The sequence below is a fragment of the Coregonus lavaretus genome (genome assembly GCF_964263955.1).
Source record: "Coregonus lavaretus genome assembly, chromosome: 1".
Taxonomy (NCBI): Eukaryota; Metazoa; Chordata; class Actinopteri; order Salmoniformes; family Salmonidae; genus Coregonus; species Coregonus lavaretus.
This window is the reverse complement of record NC_139988.1, coordinates 68,611,175-68,626,706: the sequence shown is the minus strand read 5'-3', so window position 1 is coordinate 68,626,706 and position 15,532 is coordinate 68,611,175. Positions and strand designations below refer to the sequence as shown.

At 45.8% G+C, this 15,532-nt stretch overlaps 1 protein-coding gene across 1 annotated transcript in view; it reads right to left on the bottom strand.

Annotated features, from left to right (window-relative positions):
- Positions 1 to 541: 541 nt before the first annotated feature.
- The window catches only part of kcnh4b (potassium voltage-gated channel, subfamily H (eag-related), member 4b), a gene marked incomplete at both ends in the record, with an annotated part of 69,248 nt that continues 54,257 nt past the window's right edge, over positions 542 to 15,532 (bottom strand). Inside the window, 5 exons of the mRNA XM_084159000.1 lie at positions 542 to 1,684; positions 3,428 to 3,504; positions 5,134 to 5,228; positions 5,761 to 6,188; positions 7,091 to 7,129. Coding sequence (XP_084015126.1) covers positions 542 to 1,684; positions 3,428 to 3,504; positions 5,134 to 5,228; positions 5,761 to 6,188; positions 7,091 to 7,129 — 1,782 coding nt within the window. The remainder of the gene's footprint in view (positions 1,685 to 3,427; positions 3,505 to 5,133; positions 5,229 to 5,760; positions 6,189 to 7,090; positions 7,130 to 15,532) is intronic.

Below are 15,532 nucleotides of genomic sequence, written 5' to 3'. Positions count from 1 at the left end.
AATGACCGCTGTTCCACGCTAACATTTGATAGAGGTGTTTCAGTCAAGAACATCTACCTATGTCACAATCACTTCTAACCTCGAACGTGATTTCAGCTTCAATAATACACATTTTCAGGTTGATTTTTCAATCGAAGAGAAAAACTACTCAAAATGATCTCAATCTAAAAATGACACACTTTAACAAATCCAAGATACCGCACAAAATGGCATGCGTTTGCATAGTAAAGCTGTAAATCGCTTGAACGTGGATTAACAAGTGATCCCAAATAAATAGGGGAAAACACGCCACACATTAAGAATCGCCAGAGGAGTCAAACACTCAAAAGTGCATGTCCGTAGTGTTGCACAATGTACTACAGTACCTATAATGCTCTGTGTAACATATCCAGTTTTGTCTTTGTAAAGATTGTTCAGTTCCCTGTCCAGTTTTTAGTTCCCCATGATGGTGGTTGGGGTTGAGTTGTTGGGGCCCAATGTGGAGCCAAGCATACCCTTTTCACACTATCGTGCCAGCGCAGACCCTTGTGTGGAAAGGGTACTAGTCCGTCAGGTCCAAGCACCAGGACTGCTCTGTGCACTGAGTCTGAACTCCCAGGCTGGATCTCCTGGACCTGTTCCCGGGGCTCTCGCTGTCCCTGCTCTCCATGGAGCCCCCGTTCCCCAGCAGGCACTCCAGACTGGTGTGTCCCACCGCTGCCGAGTCTCCCAGGGGGATGTGGGGAGGAGCACAGTTGTCCTGCCTAGGAGGAGACCCTGAGTCTTGGGAGCAGACGGACGATGGCCTGGGGAAGGAGGGGGGAGTTCCAGGGCTGGAGTGGACGGACAGACTGTGCAGGTCCTCGTCCAGGAGGCTGGATGTGGATGTGTATTGCTGGGGGAAGTCGTGGCTTGGACCCCCGTCGGGCCCCAGGACTGCAGAAGGTTCCCCCAGGGTAGGCCTTGCCGGGTGTAGGAGGGGTTCTGAGGCTAGGTAGATGTGCGGGTAGGTGCTGGGGGAGGCATCCAGGAGGCTGTGAGTAGACGTGGGAGCACTAGACAGCAGACAGCTGTACAAACCGCTGCTAGGCGGCTGCAGACACAAGCTGGGTTGGGACTGGCTAATGCTAACTGGGCTAGTGCCAAGGCCAGGGCGACTGTCACCAAAGTCCTCATGCCCAGCAGAGAGAGCTGTGCCTGGGCTACCACCACTCTGTAAGGTTGGGCTAATGCTAAGCAAGGAAGGGCCAGTCCAGGGATGGGGTGTGGTGCAACCAGAGCCCTGGCAGGGTCCTGGCACAGCTGCCGAGTCTGTCACATGGGATTGGTAGAAGCTAGGGGGCCTTGGGCTGGAAGCCTGAGGTTGGATCTGGTAGTGGCCCTCTGGCTGTGCCCCCACAGTGGCCCTAGCCTGGCAGCTCCCACCTGGAGCCCCACTGTAGCCCCAGCAAGGGTGGAGTGTGTCCGTGTGTCCCCCCTCCAGGCTCCCAGGGTCCTGATGGAGGTGCAGGCTGCTGGGGGCCAGGTTGTAGGCTGTGCCAGTGCTGGCGGTGTGGTTGGGGTTGGAGACCATTTGGACGGCGTAGGGGTAGGAGGAGGACAGGGAGGCTGTGTAGTGGTGCACAGCCACCTGGGCCTGAAGAAGGTGCATCATGTGATGGAGGTCCTTGGTCAGCTGAGACACTTCCTTGTTCAAGTTGCCCATCTAGGAAGAGATAACATATACTCGGGTTAGATTGGGGAGGGGAGAGTGACAACATATTAATGTATTCAGACTTTAGATCTGCACGTTAAAGTCGAATATTCATGCAAGTCTCCCATTGACATCACTGAATGATTTACGCGAAAGTCATAGTTTAGTGTGAGGATCTCAAGTCTGAATATCTCCCAATATTAAATAGTTACAAATGTAAATATATATATGTCTGAAATGAACATGGCACAGTAGCCACTTTTAATAACACTACCACCACTTACAAAATAGCCCAACCAAACAACAGCGATTTTTATTCTCTCAAGCATTTCTTTGCAACTAATTTCCAGGCCTCACAGCGTGACTCTTACTTCTCTAAAGCTTGCACAAAGTACATCTACCCAACACTGACTAGCTACTGTTCTCTGTGACTAAGAAATGACCTGTTTTCACATGCGTCCCAAAAACCCCACGAGAGAGGGAGGGAGAGACTGTAACAACGCAAAAGGGGAGGAAAGTGGAAGGGAACATGGGAGGAGGAGGAGGAGGAGGAGGAGGAATAGAAGGAATCTGAGGAGAATGTTAGGGCGGGTTGGGTTGTCATCATCAGGTATTTTGGTATTGTTGAGTCAGCGCTTGCAGGTTTTTCTCTGCAATGCAGAAGCACCCTGCTGATTAATTAATACCCACTTCAGACAAGGCCTACCTAGAACCATCTGTTTACCCTAGCCCCACCTGCCATACATTTGCATCCACATTAGGGATGGAAGAAAACATTGTGCTACATAAGGTAGAAATAGAATAGAATGTAACAGAATAAAGTAGATTTGAGTAGAATAGAATTTGATAGAATAGAACAGGAATATAATAAAATACATTAGAGTTGGAATAGAATAGAAATCCAGAGATTGTGGTGGATGCCACCATCCATTTATCAATATGCATTTATTAAGGGTTAATACCTTTTCTTCAGAGAGAATCTATGAGCCTAGTAAACACGTTTGTTCAATCACAAGTAGGTTAACTGTTAAAGCTATGTATTGTACTTTCTGACGTTCTTTGTAGTATCACCAAGTGGTTTACATGTAATCCAAGATGTGGTGTTGAATGTGCAAATATGCAAATTCCTACTGCTTGAGATATTTTCACTAATTGCAGTATTGCATCATCAATTGTTGTTAGTGTTTGATTCAACATTTACTTTATTGTGTACAATGTGTAAATTATACACATTGTACACATGCATATTCATGCACTTATTATACATATTGTGTCGGTATACCCATTCCAGGTTTCTGTCTAAAAAGGCTTCATGTTAAAGGGGCCAACTGCAGTGTAAGTGAATGATGAAACATAAAGGGAATATGTAGAGTTGTTGCACACTTGTAAGGGTCCTTATAAGGGCATACATAAGATTATGTATATGTTAAACTATTAAGAAGTCTGGTAGAGGAGCTAGGCAGATGGACGTATGCAAATCAAATAAGTGCTAAAATTATGGGTTCAAATCCTGCCATGCCCTTCAGCAATGGAACTTGGCAATACTGCCTTGTACAGAATACGGAAACTATGAAAGCGCTTTTAGACAGAAGTGTCTGCTCAGCAAGAAACATAGGAGTAGTCTCAGCAAGAAAGTAGTAGTAGTCTCAACAAGAAACATAGGAGTAGTCTCAACAAGAAACATAGGACTAGTGTTATCTTTCTCACTCAGCAGATAGGCTGCACTGAGGCTTACTCTACTGTAATGTACTGTACCTTCTGGTTGAGCTGACTGATACTCTGTCTAACCTCCTCCGACTCCAGGAGCAGAGTGGCGTTCACCTGCCTCATATCTGTGGCGGAAGAAACAGAAGAAGACAAATACCTCTTAGGCTCATAAAACAATGAATAGTGATTGGTTAATTGGTTGTTTGGTGTGATTGATTGGTTGATTGGCTGTGTGTGATTAATTGATCAACAATACAATACTGGAGTGTGCTAGCGAATATAATTAAAAGTTTACACTTCATCTATGGCATTGATACTTATATGTTTCTGCTTTCATCCACGTCTGGTGTTAGCTAGTTACTGGCTAGCTTTAGTATCTCAAAAGGCTATTTTACATGGGAATCAGAATGACTGTTCGGGACCTTTAAGTCAAAACTGTAACTTGGCCACTCAGGAACATTCACTGTCTTCTTGGTAAGCAACTCCAGTGTGGATTTGGCCTTGTGTTGTATGGTTATTGTCCTGCTGAAAGGTGAATTCCTCTCCCAGTCTCTGGTGTAAAGCAGACTGAAGGAGGTTTTCCTCTAGGATTTTGTGCCTTGTTGCATACAAGATGCACGTTTTGGAATATTATTTATTCTGTATATTTGTATTCTTCTTTTCACTCTGTTATTTAGGTCATTATTGTGGAGTGACTACAATGTTGTTGATCCATCCTTAGTTTTCTACCATCACAGGCATTGAACTCTGTAGCTGTTTTAAAACCACCAATGCTAACATCTCTGAGCAGTTTCATTCCTGCAGCTCAGTTCAGAAGGATGACTGTGTCTTTGTGTCTGGGTGGTTTCATATATAATCCACAGCATAATTATTAACTTGACCATGCTTAAAATAGATATTCAATGTCTGATTTGTTATTGTTACCCATCTACCAATCACTGCCCTTCTTTATGATGCTTTCAAAAAGCTTCCTGGTCTTTGTAGTTGAATCTGTGCTTGAAATTCAATACTTGACTGAGAGACCTTACATATGTTGTATGTATGGGGTACAGAGGAAGGGTTAGTCATTAAAGAATCATGTCAACCACTATTATTTCACACAAAGTGAGTCCATGTAACTTATTATGTGATTTGTTAAGCCACATTTTACTCCTGAACTAATTTAGGCTTGCCTAAACAAAGGGGCTGAATACTTATGCAACAACTAGATTTTAGTTATGGATTTTTGATTTATAAAAAATATAATCTTTCACTTTGACATTAGAGTATTTTGTGTAGATTGTTGACAAAAAATGACAATTAAATCAATTTTAATTCCACTTTGTAACACAATAAAATGCAAGTTGAAAACATTGTATGTTAAAAGCACATTTTCGCTTAAGTTTTTGCAAGTTGGAGCTAAGTTTGGGCCAACTAATAATTTTATGTTCAGTAACACTTGAACCTAAAAATGTAGTAAACAAAAAAAAATGGCTGTGGAACCAGTTACTTAATAATAATTAGTTGAAACAACTAGATATTGTTTTACAGTGTGGATTAACTGAATGTTTAATTTAAGAAACAAAAGATCCTCTGAAGACCCCTGAGATGTCATTTCATTTCTCTAATATATATTCTGCATATGGGACAGCATGATGTCTGCCCCGGTTTGAACCCCACGTTCACCTTCAAGCCATCTGGCGCCCTGGTGAGACTCCCGCAGCGGGTGCGGTCAGGGTGCGGTCAACGCGGGGTTTAAGACGGTTTAGCGTTACCTTCGCTGGGACGTCCCGTGGTGCTGGCCTTGGGCCCACTGTGTTCCATGTTGAAGAGGAACGTGCGGCCATTGTCCTCGATGCCGTCGACAACCCTGGCAGGGAGAGACGGGGGGGGGGGGGGGGGACAGTAACAGTAGAGCCCCTTTCAATTATCAAATTATCATCCATCGCCACACGACCCAAGGAGCCGCAATGGGAGCCCCACTGGCAGCCGCCCATGCGGAATTAACCTGAGTAGAGCTGCAACTGTCTGGGCGGAGGACATCGGAGCCCTATGGGCCACATTACAGTATTGCCTTCATGTGGGGCTCACTAGACACCAGCCGATACATTATGGATATGGATGGATGGATGGTGCATGGTAGGGTTTGTATAAGGTGAGATAATCTTATTGCTTTACTAAAGTACTTTGAGATTTGGTGAGATATGCGATTAAATTAGCATTAAATGCTATTGGAGAAGTTTGTAAATGCAATCCCATATCATTACACTGTGTCATTACACTACTTAATACACTTTGCCAATACTGTACACCACTTAATATTACCTAGTGCACAAGTTTGGATATTGGGACAGAGATAAAGTGAAAGTCCAACAAAACTTGGGCTTCTGTGTGTGGTTTACCTTGGACTGAGGTCCGGCAGTGCAAAACAGCTGACAGTGGGAATCAGCAGCTTGGAGGGCTTGCGTCCCTGACTCCCTGTCCCCAACTCCCCTGAGGTAGGGGGACTGGCAGGGGCTGCCACTGGGACACTGTGCTCCTTTTTCGGCAGCGGCTGTGGGGAAGACAGGCTGTGGCCCCGGGGTAGGCCTCCCCGGCTCAGGTTGGGCGAACGGCAGCGGCGCAGGGCATTGAACTGCCTCAGCTCGTCACCCAGCAGGTTGCCCAGGGAGGTGCGCCGCACCGGGCTGCTCAGGCTGGGCAGGAGGAGGTTTGCGCGGCGGGTGCGGGACGCTGGTGATAGGTGGTAGTACTCATCTGAATCGTCGTGGAGATCTCCTTTTGTCTCAATGATGGATGGGAGCTTGTGCTCTGTGGAACCTCGGGGGTTCTGGGTGGCAGAAAAAAGTATGAATTTCTCGTATTTATTTCACCCTTAGTTTAGCAGGGTCGCGTTCATTAGGATACAAAATGGAAAATGCTTTAAAACAGCGAAGGGGGGAAAACAAGAGTGTTTCTTATTGGATATGTCTAGGAAGTCCCTTCGCTGTTTTAGTCCATTTTCTTTCATTTTGCACCTAATGAACATGCTGAGAACACTTTCTCATTTACATAGGGAAGAGTTGCAGAGAGGGATGAGTGGGATTGAGTAAATGAATTGGAAGCTGGGGATTATATGATATGATTCAAGTTATTTATATTGAATTCATATGTATTTTTATCAAGCTATGGGTGGATAGGAGAAATTGAGAGGTTGATGAATGCTGTTGCCAAATCTTTCTTTGGAAACAAAACATGCACTGACACTGAAATAGAATTCAGATGGGCAAGCGAGGTGTCAAAAAAACATTAGCCAAAACCTACATTAGCTCATAAGGCTTATTATTAACAGAGATATTGACCCAGTTAGCGATCTGACTCCAGGGAGTGAACCATTTCTCTGCTCCAAATGAGTTCCAACCTTTAGGGGAAGTCCTGGGTCTTATTCATTAGGGCATAATGGGACCCCTACGGAGAAGTTATAGCAATATGACCCAGAATTTTTTTGGGCAAATCCAAACACACTTCAGAAAACGTGCATTACAATTCTGCCCACAAATGCAATTCTATTACAATCATCAAGTCATGGCAGAAACCCATCTTACACAGATAGTGGGGTAAACTACTAAGGGTGCATTTGAAATGGCAAGTGACAATGGCATGTGGGAAACTTTGTCTAGTGGAATGGGGAAAATAATGGTCAGTTAGACTACATGGAAGGAATATTATTGAAGCTGCAAGGACGGCACTCACGTGTGGAAGCCTGGGCGACCTTGAGAACCTTGTCAGGCCCTGTGAAAAGAGTAATACAACAGGAACGATTGTAAATAAGGAAGACCATTTTTTTTCTTCATAGAACGACATTTTTAGCGATTTGCACACACGCACTTTAATACATCCTTTATGCATTCAGGTAGTCCACTTTTCTGAATCCTCCTTTCGAGGATATATTATGTCATATAAAATCACAAAAACCTGTTTCCTAAGCACCCATGTTCTTTCTTTGGTCATTATCTAAATGTGCGAGGGATGGCATCTTTGCCACGCAGACTGAATCTGATAATTGGTCCTGCATTGGATGGCGGCTGGATTCCAGAGAGAGTTCTTCTCTCTGCTGCCATAGATGGAAATTGCCAGCAATGTATCGCAATTAGAGGCTGCAACTATGACACTTTACACCGTGAAACTTTAACTGTGTTGAAAACTATCTTCACATATTCTGAATACATGTTTTCTTTCTGACAATATGGTTTCTTGTATGTACAATATATACCAGCATTAGCCTTGCTTTCTCTTTGATCATAACACACAGCAACGGGAGCTCAGGATAGTGACAGTAAGCTAAGCCTCCTTAGAGAAAATACAGTAAATGGCATATCCATCTTTGAAGCACCGTTGTGAGTAACTCCCTTACCGTCAATAAAAAGAAATTAAATATCCCCATTTTGATTAAACTGGCTTCTTTTCTTTGATTTTGTTCAGTGACAACATTGAGTCTTTTGGTAACAATATTGAACAATGTACAGTGCCTTCGGAAAGTATTCAGACCCCTTGACTTTTCCCACATTTTTGTAGGTTACAGCCTTATTCTAAAATTGATTAAAGTGTTTTGTCCCTCATCAATCTACACACAATACCCCATAATGACAAAGCAAAAACAGGATTCTTTAAATTTTAGCTAATTTATAAAAAATAAAAAACTGAAATATAACATTTACATACGTATTAGACCCTTTAGACAGTACTTTGTTGAAGCACCTTTGGCAGCAATTACAGCCTCAAGTCTTCTTGGGTATGACACTACAAGCTTGGCACACGTGTATTTGGGGAGTTTCTCCCATTCTTCTCTGCAGATCCTCTCAAGCTCTGTCAGGTTGGATGGGGAGCGTTGCTGCACAGCTATTTTCAGGTCTCTCCAGAGATGTTCGATCAGGTTCAAGTTCAGGCTCTGGCTAAGCCACTCAAGGACATTCAGAGACTTGTCCCGAAGCCACTCCTGCGTTGTCTTGGCTGTGTGCTTAGGGTCGTTGTCCTGTTGGAAGGTGAACCTTCGCCCCAGTCTGAGGTCTTGAGCGCTCTGGAGCAGGTTTTCATCAAGGATCTCTCTGTACTTTGCTCTGTCCATCTTTGCCTCCATCCTGCCGCTGAAAAACATCCCCACAGTATGATGCTGCCACCACCATGCTTCACCGTAGGGATGGTGCCAGGTTCCCTCCAGAAGTGACGCTTGGCATTCAGTCCAAAGAGTTCAATCTTGGTTTCATCAGACCAGAGAATCTTGTTTCTCATGGTCTGAGAGTCTTTAGGTGCCTTTTGGCAAACTCCAAGTGGGCTGTCATGTGCCTTTTACTGAGGAGTGGCTTCCGTCTGGCCACTCTACCATAAAGGCCTGATTGGTGGAGTGCTGCAGAGATGGTTGTCCTTCTGGAAGGTTCTCCCATCTCCACAGAGGAACTCTGGAGCTCTGTCAGAGTGACCATTGGGTTCTTGGTCACCTCCCTGACCAAGGCCCTTCTCCCCCGATTGCTCAGTTTGGTCGGGCGGCCAGCTCTAGGAAGAGTCTTGGTGGTTCCAAACTTCTTCCATTTAAGAATGATGGAGGCCACTGTGTTCTTGGGGACCTTCAATGCTGCAGACATTTTTTGGTACCCTTCCCCAGATCTTTGCCTCGACACAATCCTGTCTCAGAGCTCTACAGACAATTCCTTCAACCTCATGGCTTGGGTTTTGCTCTGACATGCACTGTCAATAGTGGGACCTGATATAGACAGGTGTGTTCCTTTCCAAATCATGTCCAATCAATTTAATTTACCACAGGTGGACTCCAATCAAGTTGTAGAAACATCTCAAGGATGATCGACGGAAACAGGATGTACCTGAGCTCAATTTCGAGTCTCATAGCAAACGGTCTGAATACTTATGTACATTTGATATTTCAGTTTTTTAATTTTAATACATTTGCAAAGATTTCTGAAAACCTGTTTTTGCTTTGTCATTATGGGGTATTGTGTGTAGATCGATGAGGATATAAAAAAAAAATCAATTTTAGAATAAAAATGTAATACATTTGTCACATGCGCCGAATACAACTGTCACGATCGTCCTGAGAAGAAGCGGGCCAAAGCGTGATATGCGTACATAATATTTATTGAATGTACAAAACAACAAACGATACGAAACGTGAAGTCCTACGGTTACACAAACCAAACGGAACAAGATACCACACCAAAACAATGCCAAACGGCTACCTAAGTATGGCTCTCAATCAGAGACAACGAGCTACAGCCGTCTCTGATTGGGAACCACCCTGGCCAACATAGAAATACCAAACTAGAACACAACATAGAAACTCACACCCTGGCTCAACATACAAGAGTCCCCAGAGCCAGGGCGTGACAGTACCCCCCCCACAAAGGCGCGGACTCCGACCGCGCCAACCAAACACAACAGGGGAGGGGCCGGGTGGGCACTCCGCCTCGGCGGCGGATCCGGCTCCGGGCATGACCCCCACTCCCTCTCTAACCCCCCAAAGTGCCCCTGGTCCGGTCTGGCCCTGCTGGCCGGAGCTGGACTGAACACTGGTGGAGCGGATTGCTCTAGCTCCGGAGTGGAGCAGCTGACCGGTGCCGGACCAGGCACCGGTGGAACAGGCACGGGCTGGGCCGGCCTGGCGACGCGCACCATAGGCTTGACGCGGGGATCAGGAACGGGCCGGACCGTACTGGGGACACACACCACTGGCCCTACGCGGGGATCAGGAACGGGCAGGACCGGACTGGCAACACACCCCAGTACCTCTCGCCGTGCCTCTACATTCTCCTTCCCCCTGGTGACCAGTGACTCCCGTAACCTGGCGGCCTCCCTTGCCAACCCGCTGAACCACTCTATCCCGACCTCCTGCTGCCCCGTCGTCCACGGCGTGAGCCCCCCCCCTAAAAATATTCTGGGCGTCTCTCCTCCCCGTGGGCCAGGCCTCCATGGCTCTCGCCAGACTCTCGCTCCTCTGCTCCCAAGTCCAGCCTCTCTCCTCCTCACGCTGCTTGACCCAGTCGAGGTGGTATCTTCTGTCACGATCATCCTGAGAAGAAGCGGGCCAAGGCGCAGCGTGATATGCGTACATAATATTTATTGAATGTACAAAACAACAAACGATACGAAACGTGAAGTCCTACGGTTACACAAACCAAACGGAACAAGATACCACACCAAAACAATGCCAAACGGCTACCTAAGTATGGCTCCCAATCAGAGACAACGAGCTACAGCCGTCTCTGATTGGGTACCACCCTAGCCAACATAGAAATACCAAACTAGAACACAACATAGAAACTCACACCCTGGCTCAACATACAAGAGTCCCCAGAGCCAGGGCGTGACAACAACATGTGTAAACCTTACTGTGAAATGCTTACTTACAAGCCCTTAACCAACAATGCAGTTTAAAGAAAAATAAGTGTTAAGTAAAAAATAGATAAAATAAAAATAATTAAAGAGCAGCAGTAAAATAACAGTAGCGAGACTTTATACAGGGGGTACCGGTACAGAGTCAATGTGCGGGGGCACAGGTTAGTTGAGGTAATTGAGGTAGTATGTACATGTAGGTAGAGTGACTATGCATAGATAATAAACAGAGAGTAGCAGCAGCGTAAAAGAGGGGGTGGGGGGTGGGGGGGGCATAGACTTGGCACTCCGGTACCGCTTGCCGTGCGGTAGCAGAGAGAACAGTCTATGACTAGGGTGGCTGGAGTCTTTGACACCGCCTGGTATAGAGGTCCTGGATGGCAGGAAGCTTGGCCCCAGTGATGTACTGGGCCGTACGCACTACCCTCTGTAGTGCCTTGCGGTCGAAGGCCGAGCAGTTGCCATACCAGGCAGTGATGCAACCAGTCAGGATGCTCTCGATGGTGCAGCTGTATAACTTTTTGAGGATCTGAGGACCCATGCCAAATCTTTTCAGTCTCCTGAGGGGGAATAGGCTTTGTCGTGCCCTCTTCACGACTGTCTTGGTGTGTTTGGACCATGATAGTTTGTTGGTGATGTGGAAACCAAGGAACTTGAAGCTCTCAACCTGCTCCACTACAGCCCCGTCGATGAGAATGGGGGCGTGCTCGGTCCTCTTTTTCCTGTAGTACACAATCATCTCCTTTGTCTTGATCACGTTGAGGGAGAGGTTGTTATCCTGGCACCACACGGCCAGGTCTCTGACATCCTCCCTATAGGCTGTCTCATTGTTGTCGGTGATCAGGCCTACCACTGTTGTGTCATCGGCAAACTTAATGATGGTGTTGGAGTCGTGCCTGGCCATGCAGTCGTGGGTGAACAGGGAGTACAGGAGGGGACTGAGCACACAACCCTGAGGGGCCCCAGTGTTGAGGATCAGCAGATGTGTTGTTACCTACCCTTACCACCTGGGAGCGGCCCGTCAGGAAGTCCAGGATCCAGTTCCAGAGGGAGGTGTTTAGTCCCAGGGTCCTTAGCTTAGTGATGAGCTTTGAGGGCACTCTGGTGTTGAACGCTGAGCTGTAGTCAATGAATAGCATTCTCACGTAGGTGTTAATTTTGTCCAGGTGGGAAAGGGCAGTGTGGAGTGCAGTAGAGATTGCATCACCTGTGGATCTGTTGGGGCAGTATGCAAATTGGAGTGGGTCTATGGTTTCTGGGATAATGGTATTGATGTGAGCCATGACCAGCCTTTCAAAGGACTTCATGGCTACAGATGTCAGTGCTACGGGTCGGTAGTCATTTAGGCAGGTTACATTAGTGTTCTTGGGCACAGGGACTATGGTGGTCTGCTTGAAACATGTTGGTACTACAGACTCAGTCAGGGACAGGTTGAAAATGTCAGTGAAGACACTTGCCAGTTGGTCAGCACATGCTCGGAGTACATATCCTGGTAATCCGTCTGGCCCTGCGGCCTTGTGAATGTTGACCTGTTTAAAGGTCTTACTCACATCGGCTACGGAGAGCATGATCACACAGTCGTCCGGAACAGCTGATGCTCTCATGCACGCTTCAGTGTTGCTTGCCTCGAAGCGAGCATAGAAGTAATTTTCCTCTTCTGGTAGGCTTGTGTCACTGGGCAGCAGGCTGTGCTTCCCTTTGTAGTCTGTAATAGTTTGCAAGCCCTGCCACATCCGACGAGCGTCGGAGCCGGTGTAGTACGATTCAATCTTAGTCCTGTATTGACGCTTTGCCTGTTTGATGGTTCGTCAGAGGGCATAGCGGGATTTCTTATAAGCGTCCGGGTTAGAGTCCCACTCCTTGAAAGCGGCAGCTCTACCCTTTAGCTCAGTGTGGATATTGCCTGTAATCCATGGCTTCTGGTTGGGGTATGTACGTACGGTCACTGTGGGGACGACGTCATCGATGCACTTTTTGATGAAGCCAGTGACTGATGTGGTGTACTCCTCAATGCCATCGCAAGAATCCTGGAACATATTCCAGTCTGTGCTAGCAAAACAGTCTTGTAGCTTAGCATCTGCGTTATCTGACCACTTCTTTATTGACCGAGTCACTGGTGCTTCCTGCTTTAGTTTTTTATTGTAAGCAGGAATCAGGAGGATAGAGTTATGGTCAGATTTGCCAAATGGAGGGCAAGGGAGAGCTTTGTACGCGTCTCTGTGTGTGGGAGTAAAGGTGATCTGCAGTTTTTTTTCCCTCTAGTTGCACATTTAATATGCTGGTAGAAATGAGTTAAAAAGGATTTAAGTTTCCCTCCATTAAAGTCCCCGGCCACTAGGAGCGCCACCTCTGGATGAGCGTTTTCCTGTTTGCTTATGGCCATACAGCTCATTGAGTGTGGTCTTAGTGCCAGCATCGGTTTGTTGTGGTAAATAGACAGCTACGAAAACTATAGATGAAAACTCTCTTGGTAAATTGTGTGGTCTACAGCTTATCATGAGATACTCTACCTCAGGTGAGCAAAACCTAGAGACTTCCTTAATATTAGATTTCGTGCACCAGCTGTTGTTTACAAATATACACATGCCGCCACCCCTTGTCTTACCGGAGGCAGCTGTTCTATCTTGCCGATGCTGCGTATATCCCGCCAGCTGTATGTTATCCATGTCGTCGTTCAACCACGATTCGGTGAAACATAAGATATTACAGTTTTTAATGTCCCGTTGGTGGGATATCCGTGATCGTAGTTTGTCTATTTTGTTATCCAATGATTGTACGTTGAAAAAATAAAATAATAATAATAATCTTCGTCCAGTACGAGGTGAGTAATCATTGTCCTGATATCCAGAATCTATTTTCGGTCATACGAGACGGTGGCAGAAACATTATGTACAAAATAAGTTACAAATAACGTGAGAAAACACACACAATAGCACAATTGGTTAAGAGCCCGTAAAATGGCAGCCATCTCCTCAGGCGTCATTCTTTCCCAATAAGACTGTAACATAACAAAATGTGGAAAAAGTCAACGGGGTCTGAATACTTTCCGAAGGCACTGTATATAATATAGGGGAGCTATCACTAGAAAAAAAAGGGCTCATCTTTCACATTGGAGGAAAAGTTTTCCAAAGGGAGACAGCCTCCCTGACGCTAATGGGAATGTCATTACTATCAATTAATGGGAAACTAATGCATTTCAAGTCCTGCCAGTGGCCCACATAGCAAATAGATTTAGAGAGAGTTCAATAAAATATTGTTATCTCTTAACTCAAAAGAGACTGTGGTGACTCTCTGTAGGCTGTGATGTGTGTGTGTCTGCGCATGCCAAAAAAAAGTGTGCTATGAGAAAGTGATAGTGGCTATTGTCTGTGACTGTTTGTGTGTGTGGACAGTAGAGAGGGGCCTGGCTAACAGTGTGGAAGTTAAGGATCTATAAAATAGTGTTTTATAACCGCTTCTGAGTACATTATGGACTCTCATAGTCAGTGTAGTACTATTTTAAGGCATTATAAAGGACATTATAATAAGCATTATACCCTTGGCTAAAGTGTTACCCAGATTTTCAGCACTGAGTTCTCCATCAGTCTGTGCAAGGTTGGAGCCTGCACCCCTGGCCTCGCGCCAGAGCCCACTTCGAGCAGATGGTGAGAGGGAACTAGAGCATTGCTCAGACCCAAAACCTGATTACAAACCCCTTTGCGGGCCTGCAATTCAACGCACAGTGTTGGAGACAGACAGTGCAAGGCCACCAAATGAATGAGAAACAAATATAATTTCATTTAAACCAAATGCCTTCATTTCATTTCTTCTTGTGCGCCACGGTCAAATCGCTCCCCCTCTGAAAACACATAAAGAATAAACTTGAATCCAAACCGAACGCTTGAACAAATGTAATATCAACGTCACGCAAATCTCGTTTCCAAATTACTTTTTTTTGTTTATTATTTTTCCCCCTTTTTCTCCCCAATTTCGTGGTATCCAATTGGTGGTTACAGTCTTGTCCCATCGTGCACAACCCAACCTAGCCGCACTGCTTCTTGACACAGTGCCCGGAAGCCAGCCGCACCAATGTGCCGGAGGAAACACCGTACTCCTGGCGACTGAGTCAGCGTGAACTGCGCCCGGCCCGCCACAGGAGTCGCTAGTGCGCGATGGGACAAGGACATCCCTGCCGGCCAAACCCTCCCCTACCCTGGACGGCGCTTGGCCAATTGTACGCCGCCCCAATGGGTCACCCGGTCGCGGCCGGCTACGACAGAGCCTCAAATCCCGTTTCCGAAGACATGAAAGGAAATTAGATGAAATGCAAGCAACGTGACGAAAAAAATGCTCAAATAATCTGAAAGATGACAAGGCGGCGATATATTGACTTTGTAAACATTAAACGCCATTGACTGATTAAAGTTTAGCTAGTAGCTATTTCTTCACATCTGTCATTTGATTCGCTCTGTTGTCAAACCACAAGGGGTTTACAAAACTCCACTCCATTCTATTGTTTGGAAGAGATTGAGGGGAGTCTGTGAGCTGATGCCACCATAAGGACTACATACCACATTCATAACTCATCCATACTGCATTTATGTAGTACATGCACATTTAGTAAATACTTATGTCAACAACTGCAAGAAATACCAAAAATATAAAGCAATTATGAAATTCTTATAAATAGCAAATGAAGGTGGTATGTATGGGTTATGAATGTGTTATGAAGTCCTTATGTAGGTATCCTTCAAGTAAAGTAATACCAGCCTTTCCTCTGTTTACTGTGGTAAGACAATAATCCAAAGTAATCAC